The sequence below is a fragment of the Amphiprion ocellaris genome, chromosome 10 (assembly GCF_022539595.1).
Source record: "Amphiprion ocellaris isolate individual 3 ecotype Okinawa chromosome 10, ASM2253959v1, whole genome shotgun sequence".
NCBI classification, from domain to species: domain Eukaryota; kingdom Metazoa; phylum Chordata; class Actinopteri; family Pomacentridae; genus Amphiprion; species Amphiprion ocellaris.
The window spans coordinates 10,985,231-11,004,081 of NC_072775.1; the positions used below are offsets into that span (position 1 = coordinate 10,985,231).

General features: G+C 39.6%; 1 protein-coding gene across 3 annotated transcripts in view; it reads left to right on the forward strand.

Annotated features, from left to right (window-relative positions):
- The first annotated feature begins 2,592 nt into the window (after window positions 1-2,592).
- tbl1xr1b (TBL1X/Y related 1b) overlaps window positions 2,593-18,851 on the forward strand; it is a 28,739-nt gene continuing 12,480 nt past the window's right edge. The window contains exons 1-10 of one of the 3 annotated variants that reach the window (XM_023289645.3): window positions 2,593-2,800; window positions 4,840-4,904; window positions 9,146-9,249; window positions 9,428-9,573; window positions 9,784-10,015; window positions 11,750-11,882; window positions 15,786-15,927; window positions 16,295-16,358; window positions 16,445-16,542; window positions 17,971-18,031. In XM_023289645.3, the coding sequence (XP_023145413.2) occupies window positions 9,192-9,249; window positions 9,428-9,573; window positions 9,784-10,015; window positions 11,750-11,882; window positions 15,786-15,927; window positions 16,295-16,358; window positions 16,445-16,542; window positions 17,971-18,031 (934 nt within the window). In that variant the 5' untranslated portion in view covers window positions 2,593-2,800; window positions 4,840-4,904; window positions 9,146-9,191. Of the gene's footprint in view, window positions 2,801-3,006; window positions 3,215-4,839; window positions 4,905-9,145; window positions 9,250-9,427; window positions 9,574-9,783; window positions 10,016-11,749; window positions 11,883-15,785; window positions 15,928-16,294; window positions 16,359-16,444; window positions 16,543-17,970; window positions 18,032-18,851 lie in introns of those variants that run through there. The other 2 variants (XM_023289646.3, XM_023289644.3) reach the window with 2 other exon arrangements.

The following is an 18,851-nucleotide window of genomic DNA, read 5'->3' on the forward strand; positions in this document are numbered from 1 at the left end:
GTGATTATGAATGTCTGTCGCAGCATCCGATTAGATACTGTTAGGAGTCACTGCCTTCCACTCACACTGCCTCCCCTAAGCTCCATTCAGCTGATGACCAGTGAGTACAACACAAGGCAATCCCCCTGAAGAACTCCGGAGCTCTCGGCTCAGATGCTTTCTCCTTTAATTACACCCCGGCCCTGGATTTAGCCTTGAAAGAAAAACAACATTCCCTTTTGCATACAGTAAGACAGCAGGAAGACATTTGCACAAATATAGCAGCATGAGAAGAAAAAAAAAACACTCAAGGGCAGATGGAAAGGCATTTGTATGTATTTGAGGTTAAGCCTAAACATAGCTACAAAGTGCAGACTGTCTTCAAGTACCACATTTGGAGGTGAAACAATACAGTTACAGGGGCGATGAAAGGCGATTCTGCGTCTTTGTTTCTCTGGATCTAAAAATAGCTCTTGCTGAGCAGGCAGTGAAGCTGAGCTGCAGTCCCTTCTCTTGGTTCCCCCCCACTGTCTCCCACTTTCTCACGCGTAATGCATCATGCTAATGATGCATGAGAGGTGACGTCTGGCTCAAATGTGGTTGAGTCGGTCTGATGCTGTATTTCAACTGCTGTTATCAATGCAGCACCTTGCACACAGGGAGCAGTATTAATATTTGTGTGTCACCTGTGCATCCCGAATGTCAGACTGAGCCTCAAATATACATATTTACACCAACTGATGTGCAGATGAACACTTGCAACAAGGGATCAAGGCAAATCTTAAGGGGTCTGCAAGAAAAGATTTTTTTTTTAAAACAGAGCTGCTTGTTATCAAGTTCTTACATGTGCATCTTTTAAAGATGAAAACATTAGATTACTTGCCCTTATCTCAAAAATAGCCACCAATCTCCTGTTCGTTTTTTGCCCTCTTCTCCATACACAAACACAGACACATGCACACAAATGGAAAGGCAATACTGCTGTTGCTAAGGCAGTTGATAAAGCCTGGTCTTTCTTGTTATTGTCCTTCAGATTTGTTCCCCACCCCCACACAGATATCACACTGCTGTACTCCTAGTCTCACATTTATGAAGGGAAACAATGCTAATCTCATTCTATGGAGAACTGCTGTATTGTACAGACACAAGCAGACCTGCTGGTGTGTAGATGTATGCAGACATGTCTTATATTCATGTACAGTATACGGTGCATGTACAGTAGGTAAAAAAATGGGTGAGTAGGATTTACACTCACAGAGAAGAGGTGAGTCAATTCACAATATTTGCCTTTAGAGTGAATCATATATTGCGTAAAGCCTGGCATCGGAGATGAGGAATTTGCTTCACATTTCTGCACTGGCAGCCAAAACACCCGCACACAGTGGGAGTGATGGAGCACATATTTCTGTTTCTCCTGGCTGGAGGAGAAAGAAAGTGAGAGGCTGAATGTGGGAAATCACTCATAAATTAACTAATGGAGACAAACAGCACTCATTCTTGCAGAATTATGTGCACCGTTTTGCCTGGTGTCCAAATGTAGCCCCAATCCATGTTTTTTTTTCTTTTTTTTCTTACATCTGGGCCTTCTGTATTAGAATCCTCCCAGCTTTTCATTGAGTAAATAAATTACAAAGCACTCTAACATTGTATCACCCTGTTTGTGAATTCACAGGACAAGACATTAGACAGGAAGGTCTGGTGGACAAGTTGCAAGGATGATGACAAAGAGCCAGATGAGCATTGAGATTATTGAGTGGGAGGATCAAACAGCCCAGAGGCTGGGAAGTAGCAGAGGACTGCAGTAACATACATTATCTGCTACAGACAAATTTATCCCTCAAGCATACAACTAATCAGATAGGCTATACAAATAAACGCTGCTTTTACAAATTTTCCATCTGGTTGCATGCAAATGCCAAACCTCTGTGGTATTATCAGCACTGATTTGGTTATAGATGCCGTGGCAGCTTTGGCAGAGCTCACTGAGGAAATGATAAACGATCAGCTGCATATATAATCACACACACATCATTGTGGTGTATTTGTGAGTATGCACGGAGTGTGAGACATGAAAGGGATGCTGCATCTGTGTCCAGATCAGACACTATTATATGTGGAGACAGGAAAATGCACTGTAACAGAGGCCATGCTGTGCAGTTTCTGCTGTTGTACAAGTTATTTAATGGTCCCCAATTCAGCATTTCACGATATGTCATCATCTTACACAAGAAAAGGCCTAAGCAGTGCAGCTACTTAAATGACGACATCCACTAATCACAGTGGATACATGCATTATATTGAACTCTGAAGGTCGACTTCTGTTAGAGTGGATCCTTATCAAAGCACAGTGTGAACATCGCAGCATTTTTTTTTATCAGGAGCGTTGGGGAAATTGGTATGATTATGGATTATGTATGCAGCTAAAAAAAAAAAAAAAACACCCAGTGTAAAACACAGATTGCAATGATGATGTAAGCTTGTTGTTGACTTTCCCAGTCTGAATGACTGAGCAGAGCGGAGGGGGTGGGGTGTCATTAATCCACGGCTAGTAGTGACCCGACACGCGCAAATGGGGTGTAGTGGGGGATGGGCGAGGACTCTGTTATGACTGGTGCTTGGCTGCGGGACAAACTTCCAGAGGCCTGGTTTTTTTCTCCCCCCTCGTTTCCATCTCATCGGTCGGTTTGAACGAGGAAATGCGGCTTCGTCTCGCAGTGAACGTGTCAAACGGACCAGGAGCTAATCGATAATCACCGTTTGGAGGACTGCTTTCAGATTTTGCTAAACTCGAGCTGGTGTTTGGTGGCTTTTTTGAAAATAGGTTAGTTACCGACACAGCGTTATGTTCCACAGGCACTCGGTCGAAATTAGAAATTAGGTGTTATTCTTAGTTAATTACACATGGTGTTGTACACGTTAGAGGACACGGTGAGTGGACGGTCCACTCCCGTTGTCACGGGTTAATCTTTATATTGAGCTTTAAGTGAGTGGCGCTTTGAAATAACAGTAGTTACAGGCAGCTCATTTGTGCATGCCGGGTCACTCCACCGTGTCTAATGTCTGAAGCCGTTGCTGGCTTCTTACCGCCTGGCTTTAGCTTTAATATTATAACCTTACGATAGTTAATATACGTGTGAAACTATCCCCCGTGCAATCGGTTAAAGAGATAACATGGTCTGACGTGAACACAAGCGCTGTGGAAGATATCGTCAATTGAAAGGTTTTATCCAAGTAGGTACGAGATTGTAGCTACACTGTCATTAGCATAGCATGCTAGGCTTAGCCAGCTAGCGTGCTAGCTGGCTAGTTGGCAGCTTGTTAGAGTGGTAGCGGGCTTACGACCTTACTGTACTAGTCAAAAATGAAGTTGAAAGCAAACTAACTTGGCATTATTGTACTAAATTGCTATACAAAAACAATAATAGCAACGACGGCATATATAATGTCAGAATATATTGTTGCTAATTGTTAGTGAGCTGTATCAAATTAACTGAACTGTAGTCCGCCTTGCCTGACTGGCATGTGTGGTGACGGGTACGGCCGCCGCCAAGGCAAAACTAATGTTAACTCGCATGTTAGCCACGGAGCTAACGCTACTTGGCTAATGGCAGGCAGAGCGGGCACCGCTTTAAAATGTTTTGTTTTTTAAAAAATAATAAACTGCCAACTGTATTAGATAGTGGAGTAAAAATGAAGAATACAAGTAATGCATGTTTTTGATTATTTATATAGAATACTGGGGCCGATAACGCCCGTATCCGGTTCCCCCGTTGACCCATGACATGTGGGCAATTGTCAGTATGACAGTACAGTAGTAATGCCTTCAGTATTGTTAAATACTCTGCTGTGATACCTTTCAGCAATCTGCTAACAAATGACGAGCCATTTTATTCTGACTTGTTTTAAAACCTCAAAAATACAGTATGAATGATTTATAATTTTAAACTGGTGGCCGTGCTATCTTGCTTATTTAGCTGCAGGCAGATTAGCATGGTGACATAACTTGCATGTGTTCAACTTGCACGACATCAATCAGACATAAGATGGCAAATCACACAGACGACGTTTCCTCTGAAATGGCGATAAAACAAGATCTGATTTGTGCTGCTGAATGTAGCAACATAGAAGCCATCACAGTCTTGGGCTTTACTCAGTGATCCAGCACCACTTGTGAGATGCTGGGTAATATTTCAGGCGGCAAATGCCTTAAATGTAGCTTTACTAAAACAAAACAGCAGCGGCATGTCTGTGTTTGATTTCCTTTATATGAGGGGAGTTGTGTTTTAACTGCAATCCTTCAGGGATAGCTAGGCCATACATGGCACAAAATACCCATTCATTGTTTTGCCTTTTTATATTGCTGACCCAGTTTCTCTCATTGTTTAATGACACGCCCCTTCGTTCAGAGCACTTTCCTCTGGCTGCCTTTTCACCCAGTCGCTGACATGCTGCTGCTAAAATGTCCATCCTAATTACTGTAATTTGTCACTGTGCTGATACTGAGACATCATCCTGTGTGAATATTTGGCAGGGCCTGTGTGGTTCTTGAACTGGTTGTTGTTGCATATGCAAAAGGTGTTACTTAGGTGTTTCTTGGAAAGTTGGAAAAGATTATTCCACTCTGACACATGATGGGAGGTGATCCGAAGTATAAAAAGCTGCCACTCTTACATGAAAGGAAGGATTTTTATTTGCGTTTGTAAAATTACAGACAGGAATACTGCTATGTGTAGATGAACTCAATATTGATTTTCTTAACATTTTGAGTCTACGTGTTTACACTCTGTATCATCTATATAACCTAGATGTGTACTTTATGTTTTAGAAATTACACATTCAGTTTCTTTCTCCCTCTTTAAGGCTGACAGTTCTTGCTGAGGACACCAGAGCCATGATGCACCTCTGAAGATATCTTGATCACATGGGTAGTGTATCTGTCTTTTTACCGTCATGCTTTCATTTTTTTATGTATAGCTTTTGTTTAGTCTCTTTCCAAGGCTTTGCTTTTGTGTCACTCTGCGGAACGTCACATCACTATTACAAAGTGTCAGGCGTCACGTAGAGGAGACGATTTAGTTTTGGTCTAAGCAGTGGTATGATGGTGAACAAGAAACCCTAAGTTGTTCAGACAAGACAACAGCTAACATCTGGAATTTCCCCAAAAAGGCTAGGATTTAATATGTCCATGAAAAAAATTACACTTCACCTTCAAATACCTGAAATCAGAGTTTTCTTTAGGATTGGTGGCTTTCTGTTGGTGTTTGCCATAGAACGCCAGCAACACCTAAGATACTTACTGTTCAAATTCCAAATAACATGTTTTGGATTTAATGAAAATATATGTTGATAACTTGTACACATTCAAAGAATAAACGTCTTATGACAGCAATAGTCATTTGAGGAATAAAACTAGGCAATTCCTAAGCGTTTGTGGTTTGTCTTTGTGTTTCTTTCAGTTGCTTGCAAAACTAATCCATTGCCTAACGGTAACTCTAGATTAGCGTAAGCTGTGGTAACAAAGGACACTACCAACTACATTTTGTAACAGCAATTTTGTAAGATAAAATGCTTTGACAGGAGTTTTTCGTCACAATAAAGATGTGTATAAACACAGCCTAACTTTGTTAAGCTTCGAGGCTACATTAGATATTGCTTTAGCTCAGTCACGGTAGGTAATATCAACTGTCGTTGCTGGATAGTGTATGTACTAAGATTCCTGTTAGGGCTGTCCAAAAAAGCTGAAGACCTATCACATTTTTTTAAATGACTTATTTTTTAAAAAGACCAGGAGAAAAACATTTACTTAGAATTTAACCACTTTAGCGTGTACACAGGTAATTACTTAAATGTCAATACAACAATGAAAAACACACATAGAAAAATGTATTAAAGGTACACGAAACGATACAACAACAAATCCATTGTTAAAGGATATCATAAGCTGTTTATGAGCCAGAGAGGCAGCATGCTTGGAGTTTGATTGTGGAAGTTATCTTTATGTCTCTGTTAAGTGGTTTCATCGCAGTTTGCATCCAATGCATTTAAGCGAAACTATTGAACATTGCAGCAAAAAATGTTCTTATTGCTATTGATGAAGTGTTTATCTCTGGTATTGCTATGGTTTTATCACTCCGGCCTAATATCTCTGTAGCTTATTTAACAATTTATCTAATTGTAAAATAGGCTACAGTGGCTAAATCATCTGTTTAGTCTCACTGTTATTACTATCGTCAAGAGAAAAGTTTGTACTTCATTAGCTTTTTTTTTTCATTAAGGCTTACCTTATCAGTGGTTTGCAACTTGTGTATCAGAGTTTATGGTTGTAAATACCATCCTTTGCTGATGATGCAGAGATTGATGATACAGTCAGCTGTTGGATTACACACCAGTCTCACAAACATTCATTCAAATACAGATTCTTGATTGGCAGGTTATTCTTGATGCCAGCTTACCTTTCCTTTTGAGCCCAGTCCACCACTCCTCTCGTATAACTCTCACTGCTGTTTTTACATTCAGCCTGATATGTTGCCTAAATGTCTTTTTACGGTCATTGGGCTTAAGCTGCTCCGCAAAAACACTTGGGCGCTGCGCCTAAGCCTTTTTATGGCGGGGAAAACCCTGTGAAGTAACCCATTTGCAGCTTTAATCAGTTGAAGTGTTCACTTGAATGTAAATGTTATGAAAATCCTGGAACCAGTGTGCCTTGTTTTCAGAATGAGCTGAGGTTGATTGTGCCACACTTGAGGTTTAGTGGAATGTGTTACTGGTTGAATAGACTTTGTCTTTTGACCAGTGTTAATGTTTTTTAATTGTGTGTCGTATTTATGTAAGAATATGTTGATAAATCAATAGCTGCTTTAAAAAAACACTTCTGCTTGTCAGTCCACAGTCTGGAGATGTCTTTGGCAGACTTTTTTGTTTGTGCAGTTGACTCATTTGTTGTCTTTTACACCTGTGTAAACTATTTAGAAACATTTGGTGGGTGGTCATTGTAAAACCATCAGTGTGATGAGAGTGAGTGAGGCTAAAAGGAAGATGGGAGCAACTGCAGAGAGCAAAATGTGGCACTAAAATGAACTGCTTTCTTTGTCTATATTTAAAAAGAACTAGTGAGGCTTCATTATTTTCTCCGTCTCAAAATTCCAGCGTTAAATTCTGATCATTTCCATGCTAAATCATATATTGAATTTGATACTTAAGCATCATTAATAATCCAAATCATTGCTGATGAATGACAAGCTTGAAATTCCACACTTTCAGCCAGTTTTATAGATATGGGTTAAGCTGAATTCGAAGCTATAAACAAAAATTATCTCCATTGAAAGAAGCCAGAGCCTTTGTAATCAATTTCAAACTAAAGTACAAAAACAATAAACAGTCGTCAGTTGTCACTATTAAAAACTGCAAACTCACTCTCTGTGAAACCTACATTGGCATAGTGCAAATGTAGTGTGGACTTGGAGTAATGTTGGACAAATGTCAGTTTAACATTAGAATGTAAGTTATATCTTGCAGAACCTCCATTCGAGCTGCTTGAGCCAATTTTAGTGTAGCAGCGCTGAATCTGTGGGATTTACGACTCAGAACTATTAAGCTGATGAGCCTTAAAATTTGATCACAAACTTGAAAGCTAACTGAGAGATTCTGGCAACCAATCGCTTGCCGTTTCGGCCTGATTTTCACGCAGCTTGCTGCTAATTAGTCTGTCGAATGCTTTCTGAACAAATCTAAACCTGATAATGCTGTTATATGATATCATTCAGTCAGGTGAGGATATTTCATTTTCTTGTGCAGCTCCCTTGTCTAAGCTAGCAGCTGGATTATTCCCACAGGAAAAGAAACATACTGTTTGTTTTTTTGAACAGCGTAATGATGTGAATAGCAAATTGTCTGTGATCCCGACAAAGCAGTTATTCAGTGCTGATGTTTATAAAGCATTTGGATATAGAACATTGAGTCAGCCAGATGAAATGGTCGACTTATTCTTGTAACTGAGCCCTGACCCTGTTCACTGCTCCTGCGTCACTTGCATGGTGATGACATTTTGTCGGCACTCTTTGAAAGCTAGGCTAGTGTCAGATAAGCAAGAGCGCTGAATCAACATGCTTTTAGTGTACCTTAAGCATACTGAACGTTGAACAAAATGTAATGGAAAACACAGTGCACTGTTACAGCTTGAGTACAGTAGTGGTGCTGTAGGGCAGCACCTATTTTGTGTTTTTAGGTAGAAATGTTGGCACCTTTTACTGTTGATTTTGTCTTTAACAAAGTTTTTTGATTGAGCTGTTCTGATTTTATCAAGTGTTTTGCTGGGTCCTGGCGGTAGCACTTATTTGTGAGAAACGGTAGCAATCAGGACTTTGTGACCACCTTGTTAGGGATTGTGGAAGGGCTTTTACTAGATTCCAGGCCTCTTGATTCAGTTGATCTTGGATCTCGGCCTCTGGGATGCGGCAGGAGACATGTTGACTTTTTCATTGGGCTGGCATGGTGAAAACAGTGGAGGTTCTGTCCCTCGTCCAGACCCCTTGTTTATTTCCACAGTCTCATTTAAACAGTGCGGGTTCTGCATGAGCAAATATGGAGGACGAACACAAGCACTGCAGGATGGGTTTTTGCTGAGGTTTAAAGCCCGTCTGTTCCAGACGTTTTGCTCCAAAATACCCAGCCTGCCTTGTGAAGACTGTGGGTAATTATTTCCAGTTGTAGGTTAATGAATGGAAACTGGTGCCCAGCCTAAACCCAGGAGACTTCTGCAACCACCAAAAGTAGAAGAACGAGACATCGTTATTTATCAGATGCCATTTTCCTTTGCGTACTTCTCTGTTTTTGAAGTTGCAAGATCTAGGTCAAGCAAGGTGATGTTTTTTTAACCTCTTCCTCTTCTCTGTTTTCATCATGTGTGCCAATTTAGTAGTTAACTTCTAGTGTAACACTATCCTTGTTGTGTGTGTGTGATAGCTCTCTTTTACACCTGACTCTGTGCCCCAGAATGCCAAGTTGTTTTTTTATGTACCGTTTATGTTTCTGTAGGATGTTAATGAATGTGATTGATGGTATTAATGTTCCAGATACAACTAAAACCCAACTTGTAGCACATTTCTAAGGCATGTAATATCATCTTTGAGTTAATTAAATCTGTCTCCTCTGTGTTTTGCTTTTACAGGCTCCTATCCTGTGCTGACCCAATGGTTTAATCACCAGGACTAAAAATGAGCATAAGCAGTGATGAGGTTAATTTCCTGGTTTACAGATACCTGCAAGAGTCAGGTATGTCTAATAGTTTTTGTGTTTTTTTTTTTTTTTTTGTTTGTTTAATACTTCTGTCGTAGTGGCTGTAAATTGCACAAGTTTAAACATGATTAAAATGTAATATTCTACTCTGATGCTCTTGATTAAATGAACTTTGAATTCATACTGCTTTCCAAATTATCCATTTCTTCTCCAGGCTTCTCACATTCAGCGTTCACCTTTGGCATAGAGAGCCACATCAGCCAGTCCAACATCAATGGAGCCCTAGTGCCCCCTGCTGCCCTCATCTCTATCATCCAGAAGGGCCTGCAGTATGTGGAGGCTGAAGTCAGCATCAATGAGGTCAGGCTCCATCTTTACATCGTCATCTGCTAATTAGTGGAAATTTGCAATGTAGTGGCAGGAAGAGGTGCACTGTCAGCTTTTATGCATCTGTTGGATTATACAGTGTAGGGTATATTTTTCATTATTGTTCAGTTGATCACCAATAATTTCCATTATTAACCACAAAAGGCGACTTTGGTTTTGTAAAGTTGCATGTCGTCTTTGCAGGACGGGACCTTATTTGATGGTCGACCCATCGAGTCGCTGTCTCTGATCGATGCTGTGATGCCAGATGTGGTCCAGACCAGGCAGCAGGCCTACAGAGACAAGCTGGCCCAGCAGCAGCAGCAGCAGCAGCAGGCGGCAGCAGGCAGTGGCAGCAGCACAGGGCCACAGGGAAGCACCAAGAATGGAGAGGGTGCAGCCAACGGGGAGGAAAACGGATCCCACGCCTTAGCCAGTAATCTAACTCGTGTTTATAAACAGTCTCTGAATCAGCTTCTTGCACAGTAGCTGTTGTCATGTTTTTGGGTTTCAAAAAAGAAATGGTCATAGGCGGGATGTTATTTTTGCATTGGTATGAGGTTATACCACAAAACAGTGTTGACTTCATACTTTTACACACATTGTCCAAAATGAAAAAACAAAACAACCACACACACTTTAATTCTATAACTCAGTGCAGTGTTGTATGACCTAAATTTATATTTCACACATAAGTAAAGCTCTGAGGTAAAACCCTATTCCTAATTTCAGCATAATGGGAAGAATGTGTAAAATGACTGCAGAGACGTTTCCATCTATCTGTATATAAAAGCATTTCCATCAGGGCGCATAGTCTGTACATTACACCGAATTATGGACACCAAATGAAGCTGCTGCAAACAAAGCATAACGCTCTTTGCTTCTGTGTAAGAGGAAAATTGTGGCGTGGTTGGTCTCCTATGTGCGCTAATTATTGATAACACTCAAAACATTAGATTGAAATTAATTTAAATTCTCATTTTAACTTTATAATGCAGGAACTCAGGGCCGGTGCAAGGTGGCACCAATATTTATAGAAATTATCCCATAATCTGTTCTTTGTGCCTTTTTATGTCCGTCGCAGTGCTTGATCAGACAGCTTTGGCAGTGACCCCGAATGTGCCAAAACAACAGTAAATGATAGCTGCTGGATGTGACTCCAGTTTTATGACTCAGTAGGAAGTAGAAACATTGAGGGTTTGTCATGTTAGCTTGAATGGCATATTTTACTTTATTGATGTCGATGTTGTCCACTCTGACTTTAACCAATCAGCGTTCGTCTTCTCCATGTTGAACTAGTCAGTGTTGAGACCTACACAACAGTTTGTCAAGGCCGATTAGGAGTACCTACCCCGGAGTATGTACTTTTTCTCGCGCGAAAAAAGCTTGCTGAAATACATTCCACAGGGGTGGTTCTTGAGGTCGGAACATACACGACGTTTCAGGCCACCCTAAAATGGCATGCAAATTCCTGCAGTACAAAATGGCTTTATGACATGGGGTTGACAACTTCCATCTTTCATGTCAGGGACAAACACATATTTGCTGTGAAGACTCTTATATCAATCCTAGGTGCATTATCTTGTTTTACAATCATTTTACGGTTTACATGCATAGCTATAGTGACTGTTGGTTAGACTGAGTGCAGAGTACGGTGCCTGAATGCTTCGATACAGAGCAGGCTGCTCCTTCTGTGTGAACACAGTGGTGTTAGCCGTTTGACAACAGCACAGCCTGCTCTTAAATTCCACAGCTGGTTAGTCCAGTGTACTCAGTTCAGCACCATTTACTTAAATCTCCTTAAGAAACACTGGCGTCGCCGCTCTGTTTGAATTAAGACCAAGCAATGACGTACATGTGTGCTGCTGTGGGACTGGTCTGGTTTGTAGTAATTACATGATGTCAGACTGTCATTATGAACTTCTGCCATTGTTAAATGTTTTGCAGTTTTGCTTGCCTCGTTGGTAATGTACTTTCCACAATAAAACCTTAGTTTTGGGAAATATTGGGAAAATAATTATTCATTTCGCAAGTTGTTTTACTAGAAGTGATGATTCGTTAAATTTTATTGATATTCTCTTACCATTGAAAATTTGAATTGCATTGCACTCAATGAATAATATTTTGCAAACCTTAAGCTAAAATATTTGTGTCACTCTCGTTCCTGTAGATCACCACTCAGAGATGATGGAGGTGGACAGGGATGTGGAGATCCCCCAAAGTAAAGCCATGGTCTTGAGGGGCCACGAATCCGAAGTTTTTATCTGTGCCTGGAACCCAGTGAATGACCTCCTTGCCTCTGGGTCAGTAGCACCACTCTGTCCCCACGCCTGTCACTGCTCATCTACTGTCTATAAAAGTATCATTCTGACAAGGATAGTCAAGTTTACCAATATGTTAGCTTCTTTGATACATATTAGTCACATTATTGTTGTATTTTTAGATGTAATGGCCACCCACAGTCATTGTGATTCAGTTAGCTCCTCTGATCCTGTTTTTAGTCAAGAGATCAAGACATTTAAGTTAACATTTACTCACGGACTATGACGATTTTTAGGATAACTCAAGTATGTTTAAGCCTGGTGCCTATTTTTTAATATTTTTTGGTGTAAATTATTAATAGGGACAAAAATATTTGGGGTCACTCCAATATTGAGGAACAGTGATATAACTTACAAGAGCACAATGGCTGGAGTGTAATCTACTCCTATGTGTACTGCTGACTGAGTGGTTGTTTTTGCCATTATCTTGTTCTATTGTGTGTCACAGTCAGGTCAACAAAATACCTTTACCTGATAACATTGCCACCTTTCGGTCTGCAGCAGATCTCTACGCTTATGGAATGCTGTTTTTCTTTCTGAAGAAGTGTTTTGGTGTAGGATTTCTTCTCTCTATCTGACTGGCAGATGTCCGCCTGGTCAAAGTGGTCACTGAAAGCACAATTGTCAGCAAGGTGCAGTGCTCTGACAATAGTGTTTTCCTCAATTGTAACGCTGCAACGTGACTCCATTCTTCCCTCAACAGCTTTCTCTGACTTTTGCTCATGTTTACACTTTTATCTTCCTGCAACAGCTCAGGTCTTGTGAGATTTCATCGCGGCACTGCATGTTAGACACGTCTATCTCTGTAAACAAGCACTTTTACTGTCGTGAGGACTAAAGATGTTATCAAAATCCGGTATTAAACAAACATCTGGGCTAAATTATTGAAGACCAACGGGTTGATTAGCTCTGACCTTATTGGTTCTGTTGTTTGTACAATAATAATAATAATAATAATAATAATAATAATAGCTGTATTTATATAGCACCCTTAAGGACAGCGTTCAGAAATTGCTTTGACAGTTAAAACATGGAAACAATCAAGCAAGCTATAGGAGACGAGTCAGAGCACTCAATTAAAAATAAGTATAAAAATGACAAGAAATTAAATGAATAATTTGCTAGATTAGCATGCAAATCAAACAAGGGAACTAGGCAAAAAATAAATAAATAAAAATTAGAGAATTAAAGAATTAGAGAGACAACATCACACCAAAGAACCAGGCAGCTAAAAGTAAAATAAAACGAGAGAACATCTAAAATAAACAGGACATAGTACGGAATAAGACACTAAAGCTAAATAAAGCTAAAAGTAAACTTCATATAAAAGCAAGTCTATAAAGTGGGTTTCAAGAAGTGATTTAAAAGAAATTACTGACTCTGCAGTAGAAGTGGCATAAGAAGAAAATGTATAAAATCTATATTTATTCCTTTTTTTATTGCTTCAGAAACGTGATCTTGTCTTTCATCTCTTCAACTCCTTGATGCATTTTCTCTATTCTAATCCAGAAGATCTCTCTGAGCCTGTGTGAAGGGCAGATCCTACTCTCTCTGTCACACCTGCACAGAGAAATGTTGCTCTTTGTGAAAATGGTAGAAAGAAATAAACATTCAAAAGTGTAGTTACACTTTAGTAGAACTGATGTTTAACAAAGTCTTGCCACAAGTGCAACAAGTCTTTTGCATGTAATAGTGGAAACATCACACACAATTGCACAATTTTGGACTGCCCATCTTGCACTTTAATCTCTCGAGCCCGGGCTATGTTATGTATGCAAACAATCATTTGTATGAACATGGTTAATATTTACAAGTAAGCATATAGCCACTATAGGTGTGTTAAATTGAACCTAAAATGTTCAGTGTCCTCTGAGAGTGCTCAATGCAGCACAGATTTAGTGAAGTGATGGCTGCAACCAAAGTCAAACCCTTTTTTGCTTTGTTTTTCCTCTTTCTGTAACTGAATGTCAGTTTTGGCAGTGGCAGAAGAAGTACCCAAAACTTTATCCGTAAAAAAGTTCTGCATTCAATTTTCTACTCAAAAACAATGAGTGACACAGAAACTCTAGCGATGGAAAATGAAGCAATGTCAATTTTGTTTTTGATTTATTTTGTTAAAAATAGCAAAAAGAACCGACGAGTGCTTTTAAAATAGATCAATAATCAGTTAGAGCTGTTGAAATCTTAACAGTACCCATTCCTAAAGTGAACAGATGCCCAGTAGGATTATAGTACAGCTGTTTTGTGGTTGTAGTGTTCTTGCACAGTATTGACCAATTCCAAATTTTATATTCCTATTATTATTTTAGATCCAAAAAGAAGAAACAATAGTACCATTGGAATTATCTTTTCATTTTAAACAAACTCTTTGGTAGGGCTGAACCCGAATATTCGATCATGACGATGGTATTCGAATATTTATTTTAAGATCCGAATATTCGGATTCCACCCCTTCAAACTTCCCTCATCGGACGTTACGAAGCGAACCGAATATTCAGATACTCGTCATTAATCGGGGCCGAATATCCGGAGTCCAGAAACTGCTATTCGGGCCAGCCCTACTGTTTGGTCAACTAGCTAATTTTTCAAACTGTAATTACACCTCTCAAAATTTGGTTCTAAGTAAATTTGTCTTTATGTTTATGAAAGAATAACCTTGTTTTAATAAATAATTCTTCCTTTATCTTCACCAAACAAACAGTCATTGTTACCACAGAAGAATGTGTAGTGTTGACGTGTCGTTTTTTTTTAGAGAGCAACTCATATCTCAGAATATTACTCTTATGCTACAAATGTGCCAGAGTTTCCAGTAACAGCTGGAACCCGAGCAGCAAATTCACTAAATAGCTATAACTCAAACTCGCCCATACTGACGGATCGATTGACAGCAAGTATGTCTGGTGTTCAGTGCAATCTGTGTGTTTTGCCATCAGCAGTCTGCACTCTGTGTTTATTGGCTCTTTTTTTGGCTTCAGCAGATGGCCTGAGTTGGGCTCTGTGCACCGTGTACCTCTTAGCTGATTGGTCCTAACCGCAAACATGGCATTTCACTCTGCTCTTATTTAATTATTAGGGCCAAGGTTAAACAATTTGTAAATGTCCAAGTCAAACAAAGCCCCTTATTGAATCAATTATCTGCTTAGATGATGTCATACATCCTCCACTCATCCTTCCCAGTGTTTGTCAACATGGCTTGAGTGAGATTCCTACATTTTGGAATGTGGGGAAAGAAACAAAATGAAACTAAATGCACAGCTTGTTTCTGTTGAATCCAACTGCAGCAGTAAACGTTAAAATAATGAGATTCCTGAAATAAATTATTCAAGTGTGAGAAATAAGCGCAGTGTGGTCATGATGCTTGGAGAAAATTATGTTGCTTTGCCAAACGAAATTCGTCATCTTTCTAAAATCATGCTAGACTTTCTCCTAAATTATACAATTTAGTGTTCGTTCTAAAAATAGCCCAACAGAGGTAAGTGTTCAGCTGGGTACTTGGTGTATATTCAGCAGTCCTGCTCCTAAGTATGGGCACACTTCTTAAAATGAGATAGAAAAGGAGAATTGGAGTAATTAGATCTAGAACCCTCTAATTTTTCAGGGTCTGCATGTGGGGGCAAATATCCACACGAGCCACGAAAACATTAATGAGTTTTGTGCTTGTAAAATGTCTTTCTCCTTTTTCTTCAACAGATGATGTGAAAAGTTTTAATAGGGATTTAAAAAGGTTTTGGATTTGATGGTTTGGGTTGAGGTTCGATAAAATGCCTTTAATCCCCAACCCTACTCAGGAGCAGTGATGGTCAGTTTTATAATATTTTCAGTAATGATTTTTGAAGCTGAAGCTTTGTTCGGGTGCCTAACGGGAGGTTGTATCGCCTCGGGCAGGTCTGGGGACTCGACGGCACGGATCTGGAACCTGAGTGAGAACAGCACAGGCGGATCCACCCAGCTGGTTCTGAGGCACTGCATACGGGAAGGGGGCCAGGACGTACCCAGCAACAAAGACGTCACCTCACTAGACTGGAATGTGAGTTTGTGTGTCCGTGTGTGTTCGTTCCACTGAGAGCAGTTTTTAGTAATCTAATCTACTTGTGTGTGTGTGCGTGCGTGCCTGTGACCGCTGCATTCGCTAAAGGCATTCCTTCCAGCCATATATATGGGGGCAAGTCACTCCCACATGGGATGAAGGCCTTTTATGCCACTTAGCTGCAAACTATTTTTTCTCTGAGTAGTACAAGTCAATGCACAACACCCTAATGAGCCCTAATATCTTATCTGTCATTAACTACTTAAAGTAAACAGACAGAGGGATATATCTGTGAAATAAGACATGATTATGAACTGGGAGAGATTTTGCGCCGCTGAGTGAACCTAACGATCTCTCTTTCTTTCAGAGTGAGGGTACGTTGCTAGCAACAGGCTCATATGATGGCTTTGCTAGAATATGGACAAAAGACGGTAAGACTCTCAACATATACATCATAGCTTTGCAATCTTATGTTTCTGAGTTTTTTCTGAGCTGCCTTTGGTTATGGTGTTTTCAGGTAACCTTGCCAGTACTTTGGGTCAGCATAAAGGCCCTATATTTGCACTCAAGTGGAATAAGAAAGGAAACTTTATTCTCAGTGCCGGTGTAGACAAGGTAAGGCATACTGATTTTAGCTGTAGTTTGTTCTCTGATTTATAGCACTATAAACTGATTGTCTATGAATGTTTGGCCTGCTGGTCTAACCAAATAAGAGAAGAGGTTATCTTGTGCTGTGTTGGTCATTTTATTTAAACATTTTATAAAATAATACCGTGCAAAAACAAATCAATAGTAATAAAAAAAGATATAGCCAAATTTTCATTCTGATTAGTCAATTAAAGTTATTTTGTACAAACCAGAGCTTTGTTACACCATTATTTATTGTATAAAATAATTAACAACAACATCACAATATTTGTAGAAAATTTGGGGAAAAAGAAGCTCTCAGCCAAATTCATCTTTAACTTGGCTTCTGTGTTTGTCTTGAGTGTAGAGAGTCTTTAACTGTACAAAAGTGTAGATGAACTGAAAGCCCCACATCTGCCATCAGTACAATGTCAAGTTTAACCACCCCAGTATGTTGAAGTGTCAGATAGTTGGATTTTTTTTTGTTTTGCTGTATTATATGTATATTATTAACATTATATAGTTTTGTTTTTTTTTTTAACATTTTCACAGTTATCAAGCAATATTGTTTATTTCTTTATTTGATAGGGACAGTGCACATTAATCACCGTGTATTTATACAGCAATGGAAGTAAATATGCCGAATTATAGCAACAATGCTAATTTACATCTGCAGTCCCTAGGCAAAAAGAAAAAAAAACAGAAGAAGGACATAACAGTGATACATAGGACTATGTCACAATAAAAGCACACTGCAAAAAGTACACAAAGACAACATAACAGTGAAACATACAAGAAAACATAGGACAATAGGTCACAATAAAAGGTCATTAGGTCACAATAAAAGGACATTACAAAGTGTACACAAAGAAGTGCATTGCATCACCCCTACTGCAAATGTTTGTTATGGAAAGGCAAGGCATAGCACAGGGACGTCATGCATGTAGGCCACAGATATCTATGTAATGAGGACTGTCTGGTTACTGCTCAGATCTGTGGATCACATCAGGTTCTTTTTGCACTTCACAGATGTGTGGGGCTGACAGGTGATTGAGGGGCATATAATCAAAAATCAGATGGATTTATGTTGTCACAATCACAATGAACCTCATTTTATAAGCGGTTCAACATTGCCACCTAGTGTTGTGAAGTATTATGACAGGCGCAGTCTAGCTTCAACGTAGATATTAATACTCTGGTGCTGATGTCTTGGAGGTATAAAGAGGGTTTAGGTAATGTGATCTATTAGCCTCCCTGTGTATCTCCTCTACTTGTGCACATTTTTCATTATGACTTGCAGCATTTTTAAATAAGACACAAACCGCCTTTTTATAGTCTAGATAATGTTTTTATTGATTTCTTGACGTGAACGATGCCAGTTTATTATAAACAATGACAATCTCCTCCTCCCCACAGACAACAATTATTTGGGACGCACACACAGGAGAGGCGAAGCAGCAGTTTCCTTTCCACTCGGGTGAGTGACAGGAGTCAGCTGGATTGTTCCACATGACTTTTCATGCAGGAGACTTTCCGCTTTTAGAAAGATGTTACCTTTTGTTGAACTGCAGTGAGCTCATAGTGATCATAAATTCATTATTTTCTGCTATCGAGTCTGTCTTCACATTGTGACTTATGTCTTGGCTTCAGTTTCAGTGTTTGCTTTGGTTGCAGAAGTTACCTTGTATATTTGCAGGTGTTGTGGTGTTTGATTTAGATTCGGTTGTTGGTGTTGTCAGTTACAGGAGTTGTTGAAGTTTCAGTGGCAGGTGTAGGTACAGAAATTGCTACATTTAATTGCGGTAGATACTGTTGTTTAGATGTATTAGTTTCTCTGTTTTGTTGCAAGTGCTGCTGTAGTTGTAGCTACTGATTAAGGTGCTGATGTTGCCGTATGTAGCTGCAAGAGTTACTTTGGATGCAGTGGGTGAGGTAGTCACAGTAGCTGCTGTACTTGTTTGCAGGCATTGCTATAGCTTCAGTGGTGCTGAGATTGACATGTTTGACGTAATTGTTGGTGTAATTTGCCTAGTGAAGCCACCTTTATAGATGTTGGAGCCCAACCAATATTGGATGTTTGAGATCAATACCTATTTTAGGGCTTAAAAAAATTCAGATTTTGCTGTATCCTCCAATATTGTTTATACACGTGAGTTATATTGAAAAGGGATGGGGTCCTTGCTAATTAACTTTCCAGCAATGTATTTCACAAAATGAAGACAAAGCTCGACTCTGCTCCACCGTCTGCTTCGCTGAGAAACATACTCTGCTTCATGTGCTGCGGATAGTGTTGTGAG